This window comes from Acomys russatus, chromosome X, assembly GCF_903995435.1.
Source record: "Acomys russatus chromosome X, mAcoRus1.1, whole genome shotgun sequence".
NCBI lineage: Eukaryota > Metazoa > Chordata > Mammalia > Rodentia > Muridae > Acomys > Acomys russatus.
This window is the reverse complement of record NC_067169.1, coordinates 52,941,644-52,968,458: the sequence shown is the minus strand read 5'-3', so window position 1 is coordinate 52,968,458 and position 26,815 is coordinate 52,941,644. Positions and strand designations below refer to the sequence as shown.

Here is a 26,815-nt window from a genome sequence, read left to right as displayed (position 1 = left end):
TGCTACCAAGGTAAAGAACACCATGGCCTTTTCCAGGAGACTCTGCCTTTTGGGGTTGTAGCCTCAGGCCCATAGAACAGCATTGTCACACGGACTCTAATGGAGGTGGCATGGCACAAGACCACACCCATCATCCCGCTCTCTTCTAGGGCCCAGCCTGAACTATGGACAAACTGGACACCCGGAGAGTTATTGTCTCACATTGCTGAACACAAGGTGAGGTCAGTCTCTCATGTGTTCTCCTTCCACAGAAACAGCCTTTTGTCCTTTGTGCCTGATGGCCAGACTGTCTCTGCCTACTGTGCCATGTTGCCACAGAAGCCTGGGACAACTGTCTAGGTACTGGGAAATGACTAAGTCATCTCTGTCATTTTTATTAAGACATAGATTCATTTAAATTACAATTTATCCTTCTTAGGTCCTTGATCACATTGACAGTTAAGCTGATGTTACTTTTTTTTTGTTTTGGTTTGTTTTGGTTTGGTTTTTCGAGACAGGGTTTCTCTGTGTAGCCTTGGCCGTCCTGGACTCACTTTGTAGACCAGGCTGGCCTCGAACTCACAGCGATCCACCTGCCTCTGCCTCCCGAGTGCTGGGATTAAAGGCGTGCACCACCACGCCCGGCTTCTGATGTTACTTTGATAGCTAGAAAATAGACAATTAGCTCCTTAGTCCAAAGTAATTTACCATATTAGTTCATTAGTCAATTTATTAGCTGGTTAAAATTACTAGATACTAGATCTCTTACTTTGTTGGAGGTTGGTCTGATGTATTTTGATGCTAATTACTGCTTGATGTCTCTTTGTCCTACCTGTACCTTGCCTAAGAGCCTAACCTATTTGACCAATAAAAGGCCATCACACCTGGGTAGGGCAAATGGGATAGGCATGACATAAGATTCCTAGGCTTGGGGAGACAGAGAATCTTGTGGAGAGAGAGACAGGAGGAGAAGAGGAAGAAGAAGGCTGCTATGGGTTAGGTGGAGGAGAAGCACATGGCCGGCGTGGATGGAGGATTTGGCCCAGATGAAGAACATTAGCAAGCATTTGGGATTATGGATGGGAGCTAGCTTGATAGAAGTTATTAGAACCAGATGGCATGGGATTGGGACAGGGATCCCATACCTACCCACTATGGAAAGTAGTTTAGAGGATTGATATCTGCCCTGCCCCAGGTTGACTAAGGCTATTTTAAAATATAACAGGTGTCTGTGTCGTGATTGATTGCTAGCAGGTTAGAAAATATTGTTGTAATAATAACTACAAGCCTAATGATAAGCCTTATTAGGCCATACTGGTATTTTAACCTCAACATTACTTAAAAAAGCAAACAGGTTCGCCTTACTCACAGACCTCAGGTAAAAGATACCTTCCCAGTCCTCTTTATACACAGGAAACCAGGCCTTAAGTCTCAGTCCTAGCACCGCTACTGCCAGGTCATCTAAGTACAGTCTACCTTGTTACCAGACGTAAAGACAGATCTCAGATACAATCTTTTTACCATTTTTTTTCTGAGACAGGGTCTCTCTGTGTAGCCTTGATTATCCTGGACTTGCTTTGTAGACCAGAATGCCTTTGTCTCTTGAGTGCTGGGATTAAAGGCATGCGCCACCACGCCCAGTTATGATTTTTTTTTAAACTAAAGGACAGTGACTGCTCACAGCAATTTCACCTCTATCTTAAATCTTCCAAGAAGATGTTTTATGAAAGTTGGAGGGTCTAGGAAGGTGTTTTAAAGGTTGATACATGCAAGTTATGAATGTTAAAGGTCTAAGAAGGTGTTTTAAGGTTAGTAAATGCAAGTTATAAAGGTCAGAGGATCTGAGCTGGGCATGGTGGTGCACCACGCCTTTAATCCCAGCAATCACAGAGGCAGGTGGATCACTATGAGTTCAAGGCCAGCTTGATCTACAAAGTCCAGGACAGCCAAGGCTACACAGAGAAACCCTGTCTTGAAAAAACAAAAAATAAAAAAGGGTCAGAGGATCTAAAGGATGTTTTAAGGTATCCTAATCAATAAAAATGCTTCATATTTCTTCCTATTGTTATGCTATTGTTATATTAACTGTCTAAAGCTTTGACATTAATTAATGGAGCTCTGATTTATAACTGGAAAAAAACCATTCTACTATATGATCCATTATCATAGTTCCAATTTCAAGATTTTAAATTTTCTTTCATTTGTCTTTTAAGTATAGACTTTAAATGTTTCTCACTGTGTTTAAATTATACACATCTAGATTTCTGGACAAAGGGAAGAAGCCCCTCTTTCATGATGTGTACTGATCCTAAAAAATTAAGAACAAGTGAGCTTTTGCCATTCTGCCCTACAGATGGTTTCTTTCCTCCTCATATTACCTTTTCACAGATGTCAGAAACATCCATAAGATCAGCCAGGTGTGGTGGCGCACGCCTTTAATCCTAGCACTCAGGAGGCAGAGGCAGGCTGATCTCTGTGAGTTCGAGGTCAGCCTGGTCTACAAAGCAAGTCTAGGACAGCCAAGGCCACACAGAGAAACCCTAGCTCAAAAAAAAAAAAATCCATAAGATCAAAGAGTATTCATGTTTCTTTTTTTTTATTTATTATGTACACAGTGTTTTGCCTACATGCACAGCTTCAGGCCAAAAGAGGGTACCAGATCTCATTATTGATGGTGGTGAGCCACCATGTGGTTTCTGGGAATTGAACCCAGGACCGCTGGTAGAGCAGACAGTGCTCTTAACCTCTCTGAGCCATCTCTCTAGCCTGAGTACTCATGCTTTTAACCCAAAGTTTTTCCATAAGCCTCTGCTATACTATAACACAAAAGTATATGTCTACTGCCCTTTTCTACAATGTGTATTTCACTGAAGAGTGCAAAACATGATAATGCTAACATGTCTAAAATTTATCTACTCTTGCAAACTTAAAAGGATTCTTGTAAGCGAGCATGGTGGCGCACGCCTTTAATCCCAGCACTCGGGAGGCAGAGGCTGGAGGATCGCTGTGAGTTTGAGGCCAGCCTGGTCTACAAAGTGAGTCTAGGGCAGCCAAGGCTACACAGAGAAACCTTGTCTTGAAAATAGCAAAAAGAAAAAGAAAGAAAGAAAGAAAGAAAGAAAGAAAGAAAGAAAGAAAGAAAGAAAGAAAAGAGAAAAAAAAAGGATTCTTGCACGCTACAGGAAACCCATCTCTCAGGTCAAAAGGAATCCAGATAAGCACTGCCAACCAACAGCCAAAGTTTCCTACCTACTGCCTATCTCAGAAGGTGGGATTGCTCCCCCTTTCCCTGGTTTTGGGACGCCCCTAACTAGCTGATTGCTACATTCTTGCACCCAACACTGGCTGATGGCCGAGTCTTCTAGTTGACACAAACGCGTCCTGTCATCCTTGCCACCCTACATCCAAACCCTTCATCTAAGGCCTTCTCCCTTGGGTGAGACCTTCCTCTGCCAGCATGGTTCCTTGTCCCTCCTCTCTTGTTCCTGTCCCAAATCTCAGTGCTAGGTGACAGAGTCTGCTCAGGCCATGCCCTTGGTCTCTGACCAGCGCTGACAAGCTGCTGGAATAGATTGCACCAATCTTGTCAAGTCAAACCGTGCTCAGAGGATGTCCTGACAGATTTCTATTCTCCCCATGGGAACAGTCCATCAGCTGCCTTTAGGGTGCCTTCTGGAGAATTTCAAATCCCTACGCCTGCGTTAAGGACTGCTAAGTTTACAGGCCTCTGCAACCAAATTTGGCCTTAACATCATTTAAATGACAGACTCAAAGATCCAAAATAAAACTTTCAATTACCACCAGCAATCGGGTAAATGGAAGGAGACTCCTTATGTTCAAGTCTTTTCTCTTCTTTGCTCTCCCCAAAGTTACAAATGTACACCTAAGGTAAATGGGAGGAACTTCCCACGTTCAGGCTTTTCTCTTCTTCACTCCAAAACTTCGTCTCTGCTCACTCTCCCCAAAGTTTCAAATGTACACCGAAAGAAGCTTTCTCCCTGACCTACTAACTTTGTCTTCTGTTCACATATATGTTCCAGTATCTTGCCAGATTTCCTACATTTAAGACAGCGCCAAAGCAGCTACCCACAGGGTTTCTAGTCCAACCTCACAGATCCTGTCAGTTGTCCCTCCTAGTGCCAGATGTTCTGAGACCCTGGACAGCAAATCCAACAGCCCGCTCTTCCTGGACTTGACCAACATTTCAGTCTTTTGACCCCCCTATTGCTGCCTCACTGTCAGCATGAAGCAGTCAAAGACACTGATTTCTTCACCCCTTATCCAGTTACAACACGCTGGAATGATGTGATTGAGGCCCGGCACAAACAGCTCCAGGTTCTCCCAGCACTCCTTGGTCCGTGTCTGCTACAGGACATGGCTGACACACCCTGACCTTTCCAGGACAGAGCTTTTCTTTCCCCTTCACCATATAATCTGGACATTTGCTGCCCTTGCTTTCTCTCCCTCTCTCTTCCCTCTTACATGGCAGCCAAGAGCTGCTTCCAATAAACTTACATTTATATACTTTAACTTACCTTGCAAGAAAAGCAATCCATGGGAGCAGGAGAGTGAGCAGGCCCTGCCATGATGACAAGGGAGTGGGCCCTGATCCAGGGCTCTGAGTGAACTTCACCCCAACATCTACCCCATGTATAACCTGCTGGAACACATGAAGGGGCTGGACCTGCAGATTCAAAGATTAAGAATCTCCTTGACACACAATAACAACAGGATAGCCGACAACAGTCCCAGTGAGGATCCGGTAACGATAGTGTAGGCCTCAAACCAGACCCACGACTCATAACAATGAACATTTGAAAGTAAACATATGTGGTCAAAAGGCTATACCACGTGATACACTACAGCTTCTGTGACAAGATTTTTTTTTGTCTGTTTGTTCTACTTTACTGGGGGGAGGAGAGGGATTTTGGTGCATGCATGTAAATCATAGGCATTCAATAAAAGTAAAAAAAAAAGCTACTTAAAAAAAAATCACACTACCACTATATTAAAAATTAAAGTTAACTGGGCTTTAAAAGAAAAAGAAAAGCAATCCAGTGCCCTCATTTTTAATTATAGGAAAAGAGAGGAATGTTGGCATAGATGGGACCTGCCCCCAGGTTGCTTAGTGACCTCTGATGTTATCACCTGCCACTAGCAGAGGCACAGGATAAAAAGGACAAACCCACCACCAGTTGCTCTCTTACTCTTACTGTTACTTTGTCTCTTACACGGTCTCCCTCTCCCTCTCTGGGACGTCCTCCTCCTTCCTTCTCTCCCCATGCTTCTACAATAGATCTTATACCATGTAGGGCCGTGTATGCTGTGTGGTGCATATTTAACAAATACGTCTATTTTTTTTATGTTAGGGATTGAACCCAAGACCTTACACATCCTAAACTAGTGCTCTCCCTTTCTAAGCAGATTCCCTAGGAAACATTTTGGTTTTTTGTTTATTTGTTTGTTTGTTTTGGTTTTTAGAGACAGGGTTTCTCTGTGTAGCCTTGGTTGTCCTGGACTCACTCTGTAGACCAGGCTGGCCTCGAACTCACAGTGATTCACCTGCCTCTGCCTCCCAAGTGCTGGGATTAAAGGCATGAGCCACCAAACCCAGCTATAATGCATAGGTATTAAGTGCCTACTCTGTCTACTTTTATGTCAATTTGACACAAGTTAGAGCCCTCTGAAAGGAGGGAAATTCAACTGAGAAAATGGTTCCATAAAATCCCAGAGCAAGCTGGGTGTGGTGGTACATGCCTGTAATCCCAGCACTCAAATGCAAAGACAGGCAGACCTCTGTGAGTTTGAGGCCACCCTAGTCTACGAAGTGAGTTCCAAGATAGCCAGGCTACATAGAGAAACCCTGTCTCAAAAAAAAATAAATAAATAAATAAAAGAAAAAAGAAAAAGAAAAAGAAAGAAAGAAAGAAAAGAAAAAGAAAGAAAGAGGGGGGCTGGAGAGATGGCTGAGAGACCAAAAGCATTGTCTGTTCTTCCAAAGGTCCTGAGTTCAATTCCCAGCAAACACATGGTGGCTCACAACCACCTACAATGAGATCTGGTACCCTTATCTGGCCTGCAGGCACACATGTAGGCAGAATACTGTACAATAAATAAATAAATCTATCTTTAAAAAAAGAAAAAAACAAACAAAAAGATCTGGGAGCAAGCTGGTAGGGCATTTCCTAATTGATAATGGATGTGGGAGGACCCAGCCCATTGTAGGAGAGCTCACTCCTGGGCTAGTGGTCCTGGGTTCTATAGGAAAGCAAGCTGAGGGAGCTATGTCAGCTCCTGCCTCCAGGTTCCTGCTGGCTTTGAGTTCCTGCGTTGGCTTCCCTCAATGGACTGTGATTAAGGATATGTAAGCCAAATAAACCCTTCCTCACCAAGTTGCTTTTGGTCATGGTGTTTCATCTCAGCAGGAACCTTGAGACAGAGTCCTAATAAAAACATTTCCATTGGACTGTAGAGATGGCTCAGTGGTTAAGAGCACTGACTGCTCTTTCAGAGGACATGGGTTCAATTCCCAGCACCTACATGGTTGCTCACCCCTGTCTGTGACTCCAGTTCCAGGGCTTCTGACACTCTCATACAGACATACAGGCAGTCAAACGCTGATGAACATAAAACAAAAAAAATTATACATATTTAGGGCTGGAGAGATGGCTCAGAGATTAAGAGCACTGACTACTCCTCCAAAGGTCCTGAGTTTAATTCCCAGCAACCACATGGTGGCTCACAGCCATCTGTAATGTGATCTGATGCCCTCTTCTGGCCTGCAGGTATATGTGTAGGCAGAGCACTGTATACATAATAATAAATAAATAAATCTTAAAAAACAAACAAACATACATTTCCATTTTTCTGGTTGCCTCACCTGACCCCTGCGAAAGGCAACCTCTGTACTGTACTGATTTCCATTAGGGATTCATATTGATTGTCCTTGAACTATGAAGAAACCAAATTAAGCACTGTTAACATTTGGAGATGGGCCTATCTCACTTACTGCCTATGAGAGTCACCCAAATCATCACACTGATCAAGCAGTTCATTTTTTTTTTTTTTTTTTTTTTGGTGAATGGCATTCCTTTTTATGGTATTTGTATTGTTTGCGGGTTTTTGTTTGTTTCTGCCATTGCTACCCTGAAATATCTGAATCTATGTAATTTTTTTTTTTTTTTTTTTTTTTAGTTTTTCGAGACAGGGTTTCTCTGTGTAGCCTTGGCCATCCTGGACTCACTTTGTAGACCAGCGATCCGCCTGCCTCTGCCTCCCCAGTGCTGGGATTAAAGGGGTGTGCCACCACGCCCGGCTTATTTTGGGTTTTTGAGACATGGTCTCACTATGTAGGCTTGGTTCCCCTGGAACTTGCTATATAGACCAGGATGGCCTTGAACTCAAAGAGCTCCGTCTGTCTGCTTCTACCTCCCAAATGCTGGGATTAAAGTCATGTGCCACCATGCTCAGCATAAATCTATGTGATTTATAAAGAAAAGCAGTCTTCTGGGGTGCACACCTGTAGTCCCAGCACTCAGGAGGCTAAGGGAGGAAGCGCTCAAGTTTGCAGTCAGCCTGGGATACATAGGAAGATTCTATCAGAGGTGAGAGAGGAGGAAGGGGACTGAGAGGCCGTTTGGGTTCATGCATCTAGAGCGTGGGGAGTTAAAAGCACAGCTGTTGGTAAGGACCTGGTATTCCTTACCTCAAGGCAGATATGGGAAGGTCAAGGGTGGGTATGGAAGAGACAGAACCTGAGGGGCATTTGGCTGAACATAAAATCAATTGCACGTCAACCAGCCCCATACCTCACAAAAGTAAGAAGTTTTTGTTGTTATTTGGTGGGTTTTGGTTTTGGTTTTAGAGCCCCTTGGTGGTTTGTTTGGTTTTGGTTTTTCTTTTTTAAGATTCTGCCTGCATGTACACCTGCACACCAGAAGGAGGCACCAGATCTCATTGTAAATGGTTGTGAGTCACAATGTGGTTGCTGGGAATTGAACTCAGGACCTTTGGAAGAATAGCCAGTGCTCTTAACTTCTGAGCCATCTCTCCAGCCCTGTTTCTTGTTTTTTTGAGACAGGGTTTCTCTGTGTACCTTTGGCTGTCCTGGACTCACTTTGTAGACCAGGCTGGCCTCAAACTCACAGAGATCCTCTGCGTCCCCAGTGCTGGGATCACAAGCCCGCACCACTGTGCCCAGATGGTTTGTTTGGTTTTATTTGAGATAAAGATTTAAGTAGCTGAGGATGACCTTGAACTTTGATCTTCCTACCTCCACCTCCCAGGTGTTGGGGTCACAGATTAACACCATACCTACTTTTTTGTTGTGATTTTTGTTTATTTGTTTTTAGAGACAGGGTCTATGTTATCTTGGCTGTCCTAGATCACTTTGTAGACCAGGCTGGCCTCGAACTCACAGCGATCCGCCTGTCTCTGCCTCCTGAGGGCTGGGATTAAAGGCATGCATACCACACCTACTTTTATGTGGGGTGCTGCAGATAGAATCAAGGGCCTTGTACATACTAGGTGAGCACTGTAGTAACTGAGTCATTCTCAGCCCATAAACCCGTTTAACTTAACTTTTCTGTGCCTCAGTCTTCTCATCTGTAAAGGGGTGATGATGATAATAATAATACCCAGAAAGCTCATGTAAGGAGTACAAAGCTTAGTATAGGTAAAGTGTGTAGGACAGGGCCTGGCCAGCACTGTTGCTGTCACTTTGCCTCATCTCTCTATGTACACATTCTGAAATCTCCCACTGTGCCTCATTATTTTATTTCCACTTTGTGGGCATAGGTGACACTCGGTGTAATTTACAGATCACGTTTTGTTTTGTTTTGCTTTTAAATGCCTCTGGTACAGAAAAGTTCAAACACACGCAGACATCCAGAGGAGAGTATCATCGTGAACCTCTGTTAAGGAACCCCAGAAATTCTCAATAATCTTTGTTTGCCCTTCTCCTTTGCATCCCTACCGCAGGAGTTCAATGTTAGTTCCAGATGTCCCATCCTTTTTTAAAAAAAATACCCCATTATGCTTCTTTAATAGGTAAGGACTTAGAAATTACACTAATACCGCTATCACACTTAAAAATTAACAATGATTGGGGGGGGTTCTTTTCTTTTTGCAAGATAAGGCCTCACTACCTAGCCCTGGCTGGACTCTGTTTCCCAGGTGCTAGGAGTAAAGGCACGTGACACTATGCCTAACTTAGGGACAGCTTTTGAAACCCCATTTCCTTGAGAGATACTGGGGAAACAGGGATTCTTGATTCACTGTAAATTTAAAAATGGGGATAAGCAAGAGTTTGAGTATGCAAAGTGCTTTGACCAGTACCTTCCTTTCACATGCCAAGTGGGATACAGAGCTGTTATTGTGAATCTCTTATCCACTCTATGGTTCCCTTCAGTCTGTCTTATTTCTGGCCGCTGAGTGAGGCCAGAAGGATTTAGAGCTCTGGCGGGGTATCCCTTGGAGCACTGGAGCCCCTGGGTGAGCAAATGGGACTCCAGAAAGCACTAGAAATGGCCCAAAGGTTGGAGAAGAGGACACACTTGCCACAGCACGGGCACACACATATGTACCAAATAAATAACTGGATGTTTTGTTTGTTTTGTTTGAGACAGTGTTTCTGTGTAGCTCTGGCTGTCCTGGAACTCACTCTGTAGACCAGGCTGGACCCAGAGAGACTCACCTGCTTCTGCCTTCCTGAGTGCTAGGATTAAAGGTGTGTGCCACCATGCCTGGTATATAAATGTTTTTAAATTGAAGAAAAAAATCCAGGATACAATGAGGGTTAGTCCTTCCTTCCAATTGGTCAAGGCCTTTCGGGGATCACTTCCAGCTAGGAAGGTAGAGAAGAAGGGGTACCTCAGCTTCTGAGTGGCAACCTCTACATACAATTTACATATGGGGCAGCCCACTACAATAGCAACTAGGAACCTGTTTTCCTTTATCTTGAGCACTCCCAAGTGCTGGGATTAAAGGCATGTGCCACCACCCTGGCTCTAAAGATCTTCTCAGTAGAGAAATTGAACTCTTAAACATGAGTTCAAATCATACAAGCTGGATGTATGGCACAAGCCTGGGATCCCAGAACTCGCAGGACTCCAGCAGGAATGTTTAAGAGTTCAAAGCCAGCCTGGACAGATTAAGACCCTACCTCACTAAAAAAAGCAACTAGTACTTAAAAGCAAAGCTTGACACAGGTGCTCACCTGTTATCTTAATACTCAAGAGGCCGAGGAACAAAAAGTGAGAGTTTAAGGCCAGCTCTGGCTACATAGTAAGATTCTATATGTGAGCCGTGCATGGTGGCGCACCCCTTTAATCCCAGCATCGGGGACAGAGGCAGGCAGATCATTGTGAGTTTGAGGCCATCCTGGTCTACAAAGAGAGTCCAGGACAGTCAGGGCTAACACAGAGGCCCTGTCTCGAAAAACCAAAAAAAAAAAAAAAAAAAGGATTCTATGTGTGAATATAAAAATCAGCTGGGCATGGTGGCGCACGCCTTTGACCCCAGCACTTGGGAGGCAGAGGCAGACAGATCTCTGTGAGTTCGAGGCCAGCCTGGTCTACAAAATTAGTGTTTGTTTATCTTTACAATACTAAAGAACCCAGAGACTCACATATGCTAGGCAAGTGCTTTACTACTGAGACACGGCCCAGCACTCTTTATTTTTTAAGGCTGGGTCTCACTGAGTTGCTCAGGTTGGATAGGTCTTGAGATCCTCTTGCCTCTGCCTTCTAAACACTGGGATCAGAGGTGTGCACCACCATGAGGGGCTTAGGCTTTGTCTTTTGAAAACCTTTCTTCAGTCTGCTTAAGGTTGCAGGATTGCACCTCTGGGTGTTTGAATTCCAAGTACGTTAAGTGCCAAGCACTGGCAGGGAGGGAAAGGGGCAATGGAGCCCTCTATGAAACATTACAATATAATATCCTCCACTCACAAGGACAAGAGAAACAAGCATGCAATTTACTCACTCTCTCTACCCCTTCCCTTCGCCCTCAACACTCAAACTCACCGCCGCAGTTTTGACGGAACTGAAAATGCCAGCGGTCACGTGAACACGCAGCCCAATACCAAGCGCCACGCCAGCTAGCACCAATGCTCCAGGGCGCAGGCGCAAGACCTTCTTGGGCGGGGCTTAGGACGCTCTTCCGGAGTGCCGGATCCTGGATTGGCCAGCCTCGAGACCAACGGATGGCTCTTCCGGTCTTGGTAGCGCGCCAGGCTTGTGTAAGGCGGGAGCGAGCGAAATTCAAAAGCGGCTTTCCCTGGAAATCCCGTCTCGTTGGCCATGGAGGCTTCCCAAGGTTTAGCGGAAGTCGAGACACTGAGCCCACAGCTAGCTGCGAATTACCTGAGGTATGCTTGGGCCTGCGAACCGGCCTAGCTCGTAGTCCCTAGCCAAGGGTTGGGGTGGTATGACTCCCATGTCCACACTCCCCTTAGGAATCACCTGTGGATGACAGCCGATTTCTAACCTGCGGAGCCCCCCTGCCTCCGCGCGCCCTGCCACCTTAGTCAAATGACTTCAGTATGAACTCTTTAAGAGGCCGGGTTTCAATTAACTGATGAAGACCTTGCCTGTGCGGGAAAGAGAGAGGAAAATAGTTCCCAAGTTGTTAGTAGTCAGGTAATACAAATAGGGATCTGAAAAAGAAATATATGCTGTAAAATGCTCCGTTTCCTGACCAGAGTGTTGGCATTAAAGGAAAGATTGGCCGATTATAACGGGCGGTGGCTGAAGGAAAAACAAGGAGAAAATAAGCCAGGAAACTCTGTGAATGAATACTTTTCCACCAGAAGGCTGAGTCGGAGCTTGGTAGTGTGGAGAGGAATATTTAACTATTAAAAATTATAGTAGAGAGCTGGGCGTGGTGGCACACGCCTTTAATCCCAGCACTCGGGAGGCAGAGGCAGGCGGATCGCTGTGAGTTCGAGGCCAGCCTGATCTACAAAGTGAGTCCAGGATGGCCAAGGCTACACAGAGAAACCCTGTCTCGAAACCCCCCCCCCAAAAAAAAAAGTATAGTACAGTGTTGGAGATGTGACTCAGAGATTAAGAGCATTGACTGCTCTTGTACCCATGTGGTGCGCAGACATACATGCAAGCAAAACACCCACACCTATAAAAATGAAACTAAATAATATTAAATTTAAGAAAATCTCCATAAAATATAAGCAAAGGACTTGTAGAGATTTCTCTTAAAAACAGTAATAATGGCAAATAAAACACCCTGGTCTTCAGAGTGATCCAGGACAGCCAAGGCTACAGGGCAAAACCCTTTCTCGAGGGGAAAAAAAAAAAAAAAGCAAACAAGTACAGGAAAAGATGTTCAAAACGATGACTCATGAGTAGAGGGGGAAAAGATTACAACTTTACAACTGCAATGGGGTGTGTGGCATTATGGAGGGTAAGAGCTGTCATGTGAGTGCTGGGAATTGAACCAGGGCCCTCTGGAAGAGCAGCCAGTGCTCTTAACCATGGAGTCTTTCTATAGCATATAGATTTATGTTGTTGAATTGTAGGGTTTTGTTTTTTTGAGATGGAGTTTCTCTGTGAAGCTCTGGCTGTTTTGGACTCACTTTGTAGACCAGGCTGGCTTTGAACTCAGGGAACCACCCGCATCTGCCTCCTGAGATCCATCTGCCTCTGATTTCTGCCCAGTGCAGGGAGTAAAGGTGTTAGCCACCACTGTTAGGCATGGACTTTTGTTTTGTTTTCTTTAGAGGAAGGTCCTTACTATGTGAAGCCCAGGCTGCTCTTGAACTCCCCATCCTTCTCCCTCAGTCTCCAGAGTATTACAGGTGTGTATCACCAAGTCCCACTGAATTAAAGATCAGCCAGTGGGGGTTGGAGAGATGGCTCAGCCAGCGGTTAAGAGCACTGTCTGCTCTTCCAGAGGACCCAGGTTCAATTCCCAGCACCCACGTGGCAGCTCACAGCTGTCTGTAACTCCAAGATCTGACACCCTCATACCGATACGTGCAGGCAAAAGCATCAATGCACATTAAAAAATTAAAATTAAAAAAAAAAGAAAAGATCAGCTAGTGTCAGCAGTGGACAGTGTGACCAGTATTCTTTTTTTTTTTTTTGAGACAGGGTTCCTCTGTGTATCCTTGGGTGTCCTGGACTCGCTGTGTAGACCAGGCTGGCCTCGAACTCACAGCGATCCGCCTGCCTCTGCCTCCCGAGTGCTGGGATCAAAGGCGTGCGCCACCACGCCTGGCTACTCGACCAGTAAGCATTCTGATGAGATTCCCTGAGGGGTTCTCCCTCGAGGGACCTCCTCTTAGGTAAAAATGGAGAAAAGAATTTCGAGACTAACCAGAGTGAAGCAAAGTCGAAAAACCGAGAGAGAGAGAGAGAGAGAGAGAGAGAGAGAGAGAGAGAGAGAAGTTTATTTGTTATTTTTTTTAAACATCTTTGTTTGAAATATATTTAGAGAGAAAAAAAAGAAATATATTTAGAAAGACACATTCTCTGTAGAGAGTTTGGCTTTGTCAATGTGTTGAGCTTTTTTCTTTTCTTTTCTTTTTCTTTTTCAAGACAGGGTTTCTCTGTGTAGCCTTGGCTGTCCTGGACTCACTTTGTAGATCAGGCTGGCCTCAAACTCACAGAGATTTGCCTGCCTCTGCCTCCCGAGTGCTGGGATTAAAGGCGTGCGCCACCAGACCCAACTGTATTGAACTTTTTGGTGCTCCATCAGCAGGAAGGGCAAACTAGATCGCTGAACATTAACTTGTCATAGTATCAGATATTTTCCTCAATTATGTAAGTTGCCTTTTATCTCTTTAAATTTTGTTTTGTTTCCTCATACACCAGGGTATCGTGTGTGTGTGTGTGTGTGTGTGTGTGTGTGTGTGTGTGTGTGTGTGTGTGTGCACACGCGCGCGTACACATACATGCATGTGCATGCTTTGTTGTATGTATTGCTAGCAGTAGGAATTTGTAGGAGACAATAATTGCATTCTTGTTTTGGTTGCGCTGAAGATTGAACCTAGGTAGCACTTTGCATATTAGACAAGTGCTTTATCATTGAGCTCCATCTCAGCCCAATCTACATACCTGATAGGGAAACTGAAATAAATACTAGTACACCATATCCAGATATTGGATTACCGTGAAGCTGTTAAAGAAGTAATGTATAGCATGAAGGCATATCACATTCTTTTCAGTTTTGGTGTTTGTACAGATTATTTTACCAGTACCTGCCCCTTTCAGTTTCTTTCCTTTTTTTTTTTTTTTTTTGAGACAGGGTTTCTCTATGTAGCCCTGGCTGTCTTGGAACTCACTCTGTAGACCTTAAACTCACAGAGACCTTTTAGTTTCTTGATCTCCTTTTTTGAAGTTATCTTTTCCCTTTACACCATTTAACATAATAGTTATACTGCATGCCTTGTGGCTACAAGTTACTGCGGCCCTTTCTGTATTGCCACCTTTCAGAGACTTGCATGGATTCTGCTGTCTTTTTTTTTTTTTTGGATTTTTGAGACAGGGTTTCTCTGTGTAGCTTTGACTGTCCTGGAGTCGCTTTGTAGACCAGGCTGGCCTCGAACTCACAGAGATCCGCCTGCCTCTGCCTCCTGAGTGCTGGGATTAAAGGCGTGGGCCCAACCCTTCTGGCTCTGTTGTCTTTTTTGTGTTTTGTTTTGTTCTTTCTTTTTTTGCTTTTTGTTTTTGTTTTTGTTTGTTTTGTTTTTTCAAGACAGGGTTTCTTGTGTAGCCTTGGGTGTCCTGGACTCACTTTGTAGACCAGGCTGGGCTCGAACTCACAGCGATCTGTCTGCCTCTGCCTCTCGAGTGCTGGGATTAAAGGCGTGAGCCACTGCGCCCAGCTTGGTTTTGTTTTTTTCATGACAGGCTTTCTCTGTGTTTCACTGGCTGTCCTGGATTCACTCTGTAGACCAGGCTGGCCTCAAACTCACAGCGATCCAACTGCCTCTGGAGTCTCATGTAGCACAGGCTGGCCTTGAACTCACTGTGTAGCTGAAGCTAGCCTAGAACTTCTGCCTCTATCTCCCAAGTGCTAGGAGAATTTATTTTTGCTCATGATTCCATTGGTTTCAGTACAGGGAGGATGTGACAAAGCAAAGCAGTAACAGGAGAGGGCAAGGGTAACATGTAGGCCCAGAAGAGACTTCCAATAATGTTATCATAGTATGCGTCCATTAAAGGATCACTCATGTCAGAGCCTTCAGAATCTTATTGTCCCTGTAGCTGCTCTTTCACAAGCCCAGACGTGTGTTTTACTAACTTGCTAAGCATTTCTAAATCCAATGAAGTTAAATTAACTGTGATTGCAGCCACACTTCATAAATGGAATCACCTTCCCACCCCCAGTCTTGGTGATTGAACCCAGGTCTCATGCTTCCTGGGAAAGTGCTTTGTCATTCTTTTTCACTTAAAAAACAAAACAAAACAGAACAGAACAACTTTGAGCCGGGCGGTAGTGGCGCACACCTTTAGTTCCAGCACTTGGGAGGCAGAGACAGGTGGATCACTATGAGTTCGAGGCCAGCCTGGTCTACAGAGAAAGTTCCAGGACTGCCAGAAATGTTACACTTAGAAACTCTGTTTCAAAAAACCAACCAACCAACCAATAAACAAAAACCTTTGAAATAGAGCCTCATTAAGATACTCAATACTTGAATACCCAAGTTCAAGACTAGCCTGAGCATCTGTTTTTGATTTTGTTTTGTTGTTGGGTGTTTTTGTTTTTCTTGTTGTTTCTTTGTTTGGTATGTTTGTTTGTTTTTTATATAGGGATTATCTGTCTTGGAACTCACAGAGATCTACCTCCTGAGTGCTAGGATTGACGGCCCAGCTTAGCATGAGTCTCTCTCTCTCTCTCTCCCTCCCCCCCCTCTCTCATTTTTGAGACAGGGTTTCTCTGTGTAACAGATCCTTGGCTGCCTTGGGCTTGCTTTGTAGACCAGGCTGGCCTCTGCCTCCCTAGTGCTGGGACTATGAGACTAAAGGTATGTGTCATCACCTTTGGCTACTCACTTTTTAATTATACTTCTGTTATTTCAATCTTAACCATCCTACTGTCCAACCTGGTTACCTTAGTGTAGGATGCCAGTGTGAATAATCATTTGGCATCAGGTCTCTAGTCCTCTCATGGAGTCTTTTCACCCTTCCTTACCCAAGTTGGGCTCTCACTTCCCTATGTTGGGGTCTCATTTCCCTCCTCACATAAATTGAAGTTCAGAGTCAGTAATATAGAAACTTCCTTGCATATAACTGCAACTCTTTCCTCCCTAACCCCTCATTCTGTTTTTTGTTTGGTTGTTTGGTTGGTTTTTCTGGTTTTTCGAGACAGGGTTTCTCTGTGTAGCCTTGGCTGCCCTAGACTCGCTTTGTAAACCAGGCTGGCCTCAAACTCACAGTGATCCTCCAGCCTCTGCCTCCCGAGTCCTGCGATTACAGGTGTGCGCTACCACGCCTAGCATGGCTCCCCCCCCTTTTTAAGACTCCTCATTCTTACCCTCTTGACAACCTTTATGTGGTATTTCTGGAAGCTGTGGATATTACCCTATATGGCAAGAAAGTGTTAAGGGCCAAGATGGAATCAAGGTCACTAACTAGTTAGCCCTAAATTAGAGAGATTTCCTCCAGATAATTGCAAGGGTCCTTAAAAAACGGTGGAGAAAGGTAGAAGAGGAGAGCTAAGTGATACTATGTAAGTTGCTGCTGGCTCATGAGATGGAAGTGGCTGTGATCTAAGAAATGTGAGCAGCCTCTAGAAGCTGGAAAGACAAGAGAGCTCCTCCCTCCTAGCCACTCCAGAAAGGAATGCAGTCCTGCAGAAATCCTTGATTTTAGCCCAGTGAGACCTATGCAGACTTGTACAGAACCATAGGCTAGAAGTAATACGTGGCAATGAGCATAGTAATGCACAATCCTAGCACTTGGAGTCAGAAGCAAGAGGATTGCCGTGAGTTCATAGCCAGCCATGAGTTCCAGGTCAGCCAACATTACATAGTGAAACCATATTAGAAAACTAACAGAAAAGGTAATACATACCTGTGTGGTGGCCTGTACCCATCATCCTAATGCTCAGGAGGTTGTGGCAATTTCTCTAAGTTTGAGACTAGCCTGGGCCACATAGTAAGGTCCATGCAAGCTGAAGTCATAGAGTGAGACCTCTGTTTCAATGTGATAACACAGGCTGGAGAGATGACTCAGAGCTTAAAAGCACTGGCTGCTCTTCCAGAGGATTCTGGTTCTATTCTTTGCACCCACACAGAAGCTTACAACCATCTGAAATGCCAGTTCCAGGGTATCCATAGGCACTGTGTGCACATTGTGCATAGACATACGTGCAGGCAAAACACAAAATAAGAATAAAAATATTTTAAAGAGATAATATAGTTGTCCTTCCCTGTGTCCTTAGCGATTAGTTCTAGATTCCCCATGAATATAAAATCTGCAGGTAGTCAAGTCTTTAATTTAAAATGGTATCATATCTATGCATAACCAATGTGTATCCTAGTTTAAATCATCTCTAGATTACTTATAATACCTAATACAACATAAATATATGTACATGATAATTAAGCTGTTTTGTTTAGAAAGTAATAAGGAAAAATTCTGCATATTCAATACCAATCACTTTTTTTTTTTTTTTGGTTTTTCGAGACAGGGTTTCTCTGTGTTAGCCTTGGCTGTCCTGGACTCCCTCTTGTAGACCAGGCTGGCCTTGAACTCACAGTGATCTGGCTGCCTCTGCCTCCCGAGTGCTGGGATTAAAGGTGTGCGCCACCACGGCCAGCATCAATACCAATCAATTTTTCTAAGTATTTTCCTTTTTTCTTTTCTGTTACACAGAGAAGCTCTGTCTCGAAAAACCAAGAAAAAAGAAAGAAAGAAAGAAAGAAAGAAAAAAAAACTAGGCTGGCCTCAAGCGATCCACTTGCTTCTGCCTCCCAAGTGCTGGGATTAAAGGTGTGCGTCACCACGCCGGGCTTTCATTCCCAGTTTCTTCTGCACTATCATAACAGATAATTTCTGACACCAGATGGGTGGGGGAAATTCACACATATGTACATACACTTTGAAGCAGTTTCAGTGGGTTTTTGTTGTTGTTTTTGAGACAAGCTTTCTCTTTGCAACAGCCCTGGCTGGATGTCCTGGAACTCACTTGTAGACCAGGGTGGCCTCAAACTCACAGAAATCCACCTGCCTCTGCCTCCTGAGTGCTGGGATTAAAGGTGTGTGCACTACCACCACCACCATGGCTTTGGAAGCATTCTTTAAAATCATCATTCCAGGCAGGTGGTGGTGGTGCACACCTTTAATCCCAGCACTTGGGAGGCAGAGGCAGGCAGATCTTTCTGAATTCCAGGCTAGCCAGGGCTACCTAGAGATACTGTCTCAAAAGAAAAAAAATACTTGTTCTCAGGTTTGTGTCAAGTTGACAAAGACCAACCGATATAGGCTGAAAGTCTTAACTCCTTGGTCTAAATACTTCTAATAGTTTGTGTTGTTGTTGTTGTTGTTGATGATGATGGTGTGTGTGTGTGTGTGTGTGTGTGTGTGTGTTAGGTGTGTAGATTTCTAGGTGTGAGGGGTAGTAGGTGTATAGGTATGTGGGTGCGTGTATATAAGTGTGCGTGTGTATGTATGTGTATAATCATGTGGAGGTCAGGGACAATCTCAGCTGCTTTCTACCTTGTTTTTTGAGATAGGATCTCCCATTGGTTGTTAGGCTAGGCTGGCTGGCCAGCAAGTTTCAGGTATCCTCCAGTCTCCACCCCTCAGGTTTGGGATTACAAACCTGGTGCATGCCACCACTCTCACTTTTTTACATGGGTACTGAGTAGCAAACTCTCAGGTCTTTATGTGTGTGCAGCAAGCACTATACTGGCTGAACTGTCTTCGCAGCCTGTTTGCAACTTTTAAAACGTGTATATGCCTGAGTATATGTATATGCACCATGTACATGCAGGAGCTTTTGGGGGTCACTGCCTTCCTTACACAGTTTTGCTTTGTTTTGGAAATAATCTCTCAATGTAGCCCTTGCTATTCTGGAACTTGCTGTGTAGACTGGAGTTACAGACAGAACTGAACCCATGTTCTCTGCAAGAGAGGTCTCTTATCTACTGAGGCTGTGGGATGATTTTATTTTTTTAATTTTTTTATTTTAAAGATTTATTTTATTTATTGTGTATGAGTGCTTTATCTGCAGAAGAGGGCATCAGATGACATTATAGATGGTTGTGAGCCACCATGTGGTTGCTGGAAATTGAACTCAGGACCTCTGGAAGAGCAGGCGGTGCCCTTAACCACTAAGCCATTTCTCCAGCCCTGTGGGATGATTTTAATACAATGAGTTAAATGTACTATGTCAACTAGACAGGAGCTAAAGTTTTCTAAGAGGAGGGAACCTCAATTAAGAATGCTTCTAGCTGGGTACAGTGGCACATGCCTGTAATCCCAGAACTCAGGAGGCAGAGACAGACAGATCGCTGTGAGTCTGAGGCCAGCCTGGTCTACAAAATAAGTCTAGGACAGCCAAAGCTACACAGAGAAACCCTGTCTCAAAAAACTGAAAAGAAAAAGGAAAAAAAAAAAGAAAGAAAGAAAGAAAAGAAAACGCCTCTATAATATAAGGGCATTTTCCTAATGATGGTGGAGGGCCCAGGCCACTGTGGGTGGTGTCATCCCTGGCCTGGTGGCCCTGGGCAGTATAAGAAAGCAGGCTGAACAAGCCATGGGAAGTAAGCTAATAAGCAGCCAGTCCTCCATGGCTTCTGAATTGCTCCTATCTCTAGGTTCCTCCCCTACTTGAGATCCTGTCCCGACTTAACGTCAATGTTGAACAACCATGTGGAAGTGTAAGCCAAACAAATCTTTTCCTCCCCAAGTTGCTTTTGGTCATGGTGTTTCATCACAGCAATAACAACTCTAAGACACACTAAGCACACTCATTTGGGATATTGAACCAAAACAACAGATCTACCTGGAGCTCGGGGTAAGAAAGGAACCTTAAGCAAGGCCTGAACGGTATCTTTTTAAAATTTTTTTACTGAGAATGTATTATATAAAATAGTAGCTTTCATTATGGCACTTGTTTGTATGTATGTATGTATGTATGTATGTATGTATGTGTGTGTGTGTATAAACTAGTTTGGTGGTATTTATCTCACCATTACTCATATTTAAAACGATTTGTAGTGCAATCTTTTTGTGTGTGCAAATAACATTTCTTTCCTCCTCATCCTGCCTCTGCTTCCCGAGTACTGGGATTACAGGTGTGTGCCACTGTGCCCAGCTGCTTAATTTATTTTTATTTTATGCTCACTGGTGTTTTGCTTGCATGTATGTCTGTTTGTGTGAGGGAGTCAGACACTCAAAAACTTGAGTTACAGCCAATTGTGTGCTGCCATGTGGGTGCTGGGAACTGAACTCGTGTCCTCTGAAGAGCAGCTCTTATAACTGTTAAGCTATCTCTCCACCCCCTCAAAGAAATTCTTAACTGTTTAGTCAATTACCCCAGTACCACTACGGGGTTATAAAGTGGTATCTCTTTGATTTTGGCTTGCATTTTCCTGATAACTAACTTGGAACATCTTTTTATGTTATTTATCTTTTTAAAAAATATAATTTTTAATTCATAGTAAGTATACAAATTAATAGATGCACAGATATTTATCATGTTCGCCATACACACACACACATACACACACACACATACACACACACACACACATACACACACACACACACACACACACACATACACACACACACACACACACACATATGTTGTTTTAAAAAATCCCAAGTATTTGATTTTACCAATAAAGACTCAGGAGTCAGATGCTAAGATGAAAACTTGCTTGCTCAGAGAGGTGGAGGAAGCATCCAGCTGACTTTCCTACTTAGTTCATGTCCTAAAGGAAAAAGCCAAAAACCAAAAGCTAAATGCCAAAAAGCTCTTTCTTCTCCACACTGTCTTAAATATACTTCCAAGTCCCTCCTTTCTATGTAATACCTGTTAGCTGGTTTCTTGCCCTGCCTCTGGACCTAAGTGTTAAAGTTATTTTTATATATTTGCATTTGTTTCTCTTAATTCCTCTCTTAACCCGGCTATCACACAAATAACTGAGACTCTTTTTATATTTGTTTATAAAGCTTTACAAGACAATCTTGAACAGTTTAAGTCTGTTCTTAACACTATGTTATCCTGACAGAGTTTCTCTGTATAATAACCCTGGCTGTCCTGGACTCACTTTATAGACCAGGCTGGCCTTGACTCAGAGATCCGCCTACCTCTACCTCCCGAGTGCTGGGATTACAGGTGTGTACCACCATGCCCCGCTGGTTTCATTCTCTTTATGGTCAACTAATACTCAATTGTGTATTTATATTACACTTTCTCTAGTCATGTTGCTAGGAAGCCTGGCTGAGTCCATGACCTGGGTATTATGTATAACACTGTGATGAACATGGGTATGAAGGGGTCTCTAGAGTAAGCTGACTGACTTGGGTGGGTAAATGCCCAGAGGTGATGTAATTGGATTATAAACCTCCATATTGTCTTCCATAGAGGCTGTACTAATGTATATTTTCAACAGTATGTAAAGATTGTTCCTCAAACTCAAATTCTTGTCTTTTTTTCATAATATTCTTTCTTTTAATGATTTATTTATTATGTATACAGTGCTCTGTCTGCATGTACACCTACACACCAGAAGAGGGCATCGGATCACATTATTGATGGTGGTGAGCTACCATGTGGTTGCTGGGAATTGAACTCAGGACCCCTGGAAGAGCAGCCATTGCTCTTAACCTCTGAGCCATCTCTCCAGTCCAAATTCTTGTCTTCTTCCCGGCACTTGTCTTAGTTATTTTAAGTTGAATGAGCTAGAGTTTTTTTTAATTGTCTACTTATTGTTAACTGCGTGCGATATCTGTGTATATGTGTGTGCAGAGGTCAGAGGATAGCTCTGGGGACTTGCTTCCTTCCTTCTGTCATGGCTTCCAGGGGTTGTAAGGCTGGTGCTGAGAGTGCTTTACAGGCTTAAGTTATCTTGCTGGGCCAGGATGGAGTCTCACTATAGCTTTGATTTGCATTTCCCTGGGGAATAATAATATTGAGCATTTATTCCTATAATCCATTATCCATTATTTTTCTTGTGTGTTTTTTGAAATAGTCTTATCTAACTTGGGTTGGTGTCAAATTTGCTATGTAGGTAAGGTTGGCCTTAAATTCCTAATCCTCCCATCTCTACCTTCCATGTACTGAGATTATAAGCATATACTAGCATGTCTAACTGTATTTCTTTTTGTTTTGAAACAGGGTCTTAACTCTGTAGTCCAGGCTGGCCTAGAGCGTTAACAAGGTTTTTCTTTCTTTACATCCATCCATCTATGTCAGTGTAGGTGGGTGGATACACATGGCACAGCATGTTTGTAGGCCAGATAACAACCTGGGGAATTCAGTTCGCTTCCTTCAAGCTCTTGGTTACAGGGATCAAACTCAGTCATCAGGCTTGGTGGCAAGCCCCTCTACCCATTGAGCCATCTCACCTGCCCTAGCCTAGAACTTTTGATAATCTTGTCTCAGCCTCTGTAGTGCTTGACTCCAAGTACAATGGAATGCTTTTTTTTGTTAATCTCTGCCACTCTGAATGGAGGGTATTAGAAACCCAACTCAGTGACTGGGCTGGATGAGCCTCAGCTGGTACATTGTTTGCCTAGTATGCACAAAGCCCTGAGTTTAATCCTCAGCACCACACATAACATTGGGCAAAGCACATGCCTAAAATTCTTAGCACTCATGAAATGGGGTAGAGTCCAGAGGATAGTTTAAGGACAGCTTGGCTATATAGTAAGTTTAGGAAGAACTGCATGAGATATTGAGACTTTCTTTTAAAAAAGCCCAACTATAGTCTGGATTCTGAAACGGACTCTAGGCTTTCATAGATTCAATGTTCAGTCTGTTTCCTTTCTTGGGACTTGACCTCAGAGCCTCCTTCATGCCAAGCAGGTGGTCTACTACTTGAACTACAGCCTTAATCCCATATCATATTTTTTTTTACCTTTTTTAAAAAAAACAGATATGTGCAAGAAGCCAAAGCAGCAGCTAAGAATGGAGATCTGGAAGAAGCATTGAAACTTTTCAGCTTGGCAAAGGACATTTTTCCCACCAAAAAGGTGATGAGCAGAATCCAAAAACTGCAAGAAGCTTTGGAGCATTTGGCAGAAGAAGGAGATGATGAATTTACAGATGTGTGCAACTCTGGCTTGCTGCTTTATCGAGAGCTGTATGAGAAACTCTTTGAGCACCAGAAGGAAGGCGTTGCCTTTCTCTACAGCCTGTATAAGGATGGAAGAAAAGGGGGCATCTTAGCAGATGATATGGGATTGGGAAAGACTCTTCAGATCATTGCTTTCCTGTCTGGCATGTTTGATGCTTCACTTGTGAATCATGTGCTATTGATCATGCCAACCAATCTCATTAATACATGGGTCAAAGAATTTGCCAAGTGGACTCCAGGAATGAGAGTCAAAACCTTTCATGGCTCCAGCAAGGAAGAACGTACTAGAAGACTGACACGGATTCAACAAAGGAATGGTGTCATTATCACTACCTATCAAATGTTAATCAATAATTGGCAACAACTTGCAAGCTTTAATGGACAAGCATTTGTATGGGACTATGTCATCCTTGACGAAGCCCATAAGATCAAAAGTGCCTCTACCAAGTCAGCAATATGTGCTCGTGCTGTTCCTGCAAGTAATCGCCTCCTTCTCACAGGAACACCAATCCAGAATAATTTGCAAGAACTGTGGTCCCTATTTGATTTTGCTTGCCAAGGCTCCTTGTTAGGAACATTAAAAACTTTCAAAATGGAGTATGAAAATCCTATTATTAGAGCAAGAGAGAAAGATGCTACCCCTGGGGAGAAGGCCTTGGGATTGAAGATCTCTGAAAACTTAATGGAAATCATAAAACCCTATTTTCTCAGGAGGACCAAAGAAGAAGTACTGACAAAAAAGGCAGACAACCCAGAGACCAGACTCAGCAAAGAGAATCCAGGTGTTAAAACCATTTGTGAGATGTTTTCCCTCACCAGGAAAAATGATTTAATTGTGTGGATACGTCTTGTGCCTTTACAAGAGGAAATTTATCGGAAGTTTGTGTCTTTAGATCACATCAAGTTGTTGTTAACAGAGACACATTCACCTCTGGCTGAGCTGGGTGTCTTAAAGAAGCTCTGTGACCACCCTAGGCTGCTATCTGCACGAGCTTGTAATTTGCTGAATCTAGGGACTGCCACATTCTCTGCTCAGGATGAAGATGAGCAAGAAGATGCCTCAGATGTGGACAGCATTGATCACTTAACTGACAATACACTGATGCAAGAGTCTGGAAAAATGATATTCTTAATGGCCCTGCTAGAGAGACTTCAAGATGAAGGACATCAAACTCTGCTGTTTTCTCAGTCAAGAAAAATTCTCAACATCATTGAGCGCCTCTTAAAGAATAAGCACTTTAAGACGTTGCGCATTGATGGCACAGTTACCCATCTTTGGGAACGAGAAAAAAGAATTCAGTTATTCCAGCAAAATAAAGAATACTCGGTTTTTCTACTTACCACTCAAGTAGGTGGTGTTGGCCTAACATTAACTGCAGCAACTAGAGTGGTCATTTTTGACCCTAGCTGGAACCCGGCAACTGATGCTCAGGCTGTGGATAGAGTTTACCGAATTGGACAAAAAGAAAATGTAGTGGTTTATCGGCTAATCACTTGTGGAACTGTAGAAGAAAAGATATATAGAAGACAGGTTTTCAAGGACTCATTAATCAGACAAACTACTGGTGATAAGAAGAATCCATTCCGCTATTTCACCAAACAAGAGTTAAGAGAGCTCTTCACAGTTGGGGATCTGCAGAACTCGGCAACCCAGATGCAGCTTCAGCCTCTGCATTCTGCTCATCGGAGATCTGATGAGAAACTAGATGAGCATATTGCCTTCCTGCACTCGCTGGGCATAGCAGGAATCTCAGACCATGATTTGATGTTCACCCATGATCTGTCTGTTAAAGAAGAGCTTGCCATGCTAGAAGACTCTCAATATATTCAACAGAGAGTTCAGAAAGCTCAATTCCTTGTTGAATCTGAGTCTCAATATACAATGGAAAGACAAAGAACTGTCAGTGAGGAGGCCTGGCTCAAAGCACAGGAATTTCCTTATGAACAGAAGAAGAAAGGTCCCGAATTGAACAAACCCCAGCCTCAACCATCACACCTTCTGACTTATCCTACCCAGGTAGAGGCTATCAGTTCTCAACTGGCCAGTATAAACATTTCTGACCAGTCTGCAGAGAGTGAGCCCCAGGAGCACTCAAAGGCACATGATGTTACTTGGCTGCAAGGTGATCGGCACCACTGCGAAACTACATTTGATACTGGCACTGTAGCTACTTCACCCCAGGGGGCTGGGGGTACAGGAGGAGTTTGGACTGACTCTTCAGTGGGACCTGCAGAAGATTTTGCAGCTGAAAATGAAGCCGTGCCAAAGGCATTACAAGCATCACCTAGGCAAGAGGCCCTGCCAGAGAACCTCCCGGGAAGTTTTAATGATTTTCCTGGACAATCCAGCAAGGCTGCTCTTTGGCCAAATTTAGATCTACGGGATAGTGTGGTTTCATATCATCGCAGTCCCACAGCAAATGAAAATCAAAACAGAGAATCAGATGAACCTGTGGTTGAAATATCTGATGACTTGTCAGCATCCCCTCGTGCACTGCAGGGTGCTCAAGCAATGGAGGGCGAGTTGGAAGTAAGGCACCAGTTGGAGTTGGAAGAAAACCTTTTAGAATCACCACCACAGTATGCATGTGATTTCAATCTTTTCCTGGAGGACTCTGCAGACATTAGACAAAATCTCTCCAGCAAGTTTTTGGAAGATGTTGAGAAAGAAAATAACTTGCAGAACCCTGCAGCTAACTCCAGGGCAGAGTCAACACTTAATCTCAGTTTGGATTCATCTAATAAGAGTGAGGAAGAACCACAAATGATTAGTGTGAAAAAAAGAAACAAAGCTAGAAGGATCCTCTCAGATGACGAAAATGAAGATGATGTTTTTAAAGGTACTTCCAGCACAAGTTCATTTAGCATGTCTCCCTTCCCATTCTCATCTGTGAAACAATTTGATGCTTCAACTCCCCAAAATGACACCAATCTATCTGGAAGGTTTTCACCTAAAATACCTGATAATGTAAATACATCCCTAAATTCTAGGAGATCTCTGGCTTCTAGGAGGTCTCTAATCAATGTGGTTTTAGATGATGTGAAAGATATGGCAGAAGGGCTTGATGACAGCAGTGAGGAGGAGGAAGAGGAGAGTGCTCCAGGTCATTCAGAAGACAGTGGTGAAGAAGCCTCAGAACACACGGAAGAGGAGCCTTCTGGGGAAACGCTGGCCTCAAGAAACGAGCCCAGCAGCTTGCCTGTGTCTGAGCCCAGTTCTCTGGCCCCACAGAGCTCTCCCTGTGCCTCTGAACCTTTGTCAAGTGACCCTTTGCTTGATCCTCCCCAGGATCCAGCAGCGGAGGCTACTAATGACTATGAGACTCTCATAGCTCGTGGGAAAGAGCTGAAAGAGTGTGGGAAGGTCCAGGAGGCTCTCAACTGCTTAGTTAAAGCACTTGACATAAAAAGTGCAGATCCTGAGGTCATGCTCATGACCTTAAGTTTGTATAAGCAACTTAACAACACTTGAGAACTTTATAGCCTACTTATTATGTCTAAAATGAAACTGTATATAAAAGTTTTGCTCGGTAGTTCTTCCCTTGAATATTGCAGTTC

The 26,815-nt window shown here is 43.6% G+C and overlaps 1 protein-coding gene and 1 long non-coding RNA gene across 3 annotated transcripts in view; one reads left to right on the top strand and one right to left on the bottom strand.

The window, feature by feature from the left end:
* The window catches only part of LOC127184683 (uncharacterized), a 52,296-nt gene extending 42,506 nt beyond the window's left edge, over window positions 1-9,790 (bottom strand). The window contains exons 1-2 of the long non-coding RNA XR_007830165.1: window positions 9,674-9,790; window positions 4,515-4,663 (exon numbers count right to left, since the gene is read on the bottom strand). This is a non-coding gene — a long non-coding RNA (uncharacterized LOC127184683). The remainder of the gene's footprint in view (window positions 1-4,514; window positions 4,664-9,673) is intronic.
* Ercc6l (ERCC excision repair 6 like, spindle assembly checkpoint helicase) lies at window positions 134-26,815 on the top strand. Of its 2 annotated transcripts, none has more exons than XM_051141025.1 (2): window positions 134-216; window positions 23,057-26,815. In XM_051141025.1, exon 2 carries the CDS (start codon window positions 23,157-23,159, stop codon window positions 26,727-26,729), a length of 3,573 nt encoding a protein of 1,190 aa, XP_050996982.1. In that variant the 5' UTR covers window positions 134-216; window positions 23,057-23,156; the 3' UTR covers window positions 26,730-26,815. The 2 variants fall into 2 exon arrangements, with proteins under 2 accessions (XP_050996982.1, XP_050996981.1); XM_051141024.1 differs by lacking the exon at window positions 134-216 and adding an exon at window positions 11,270-11,347.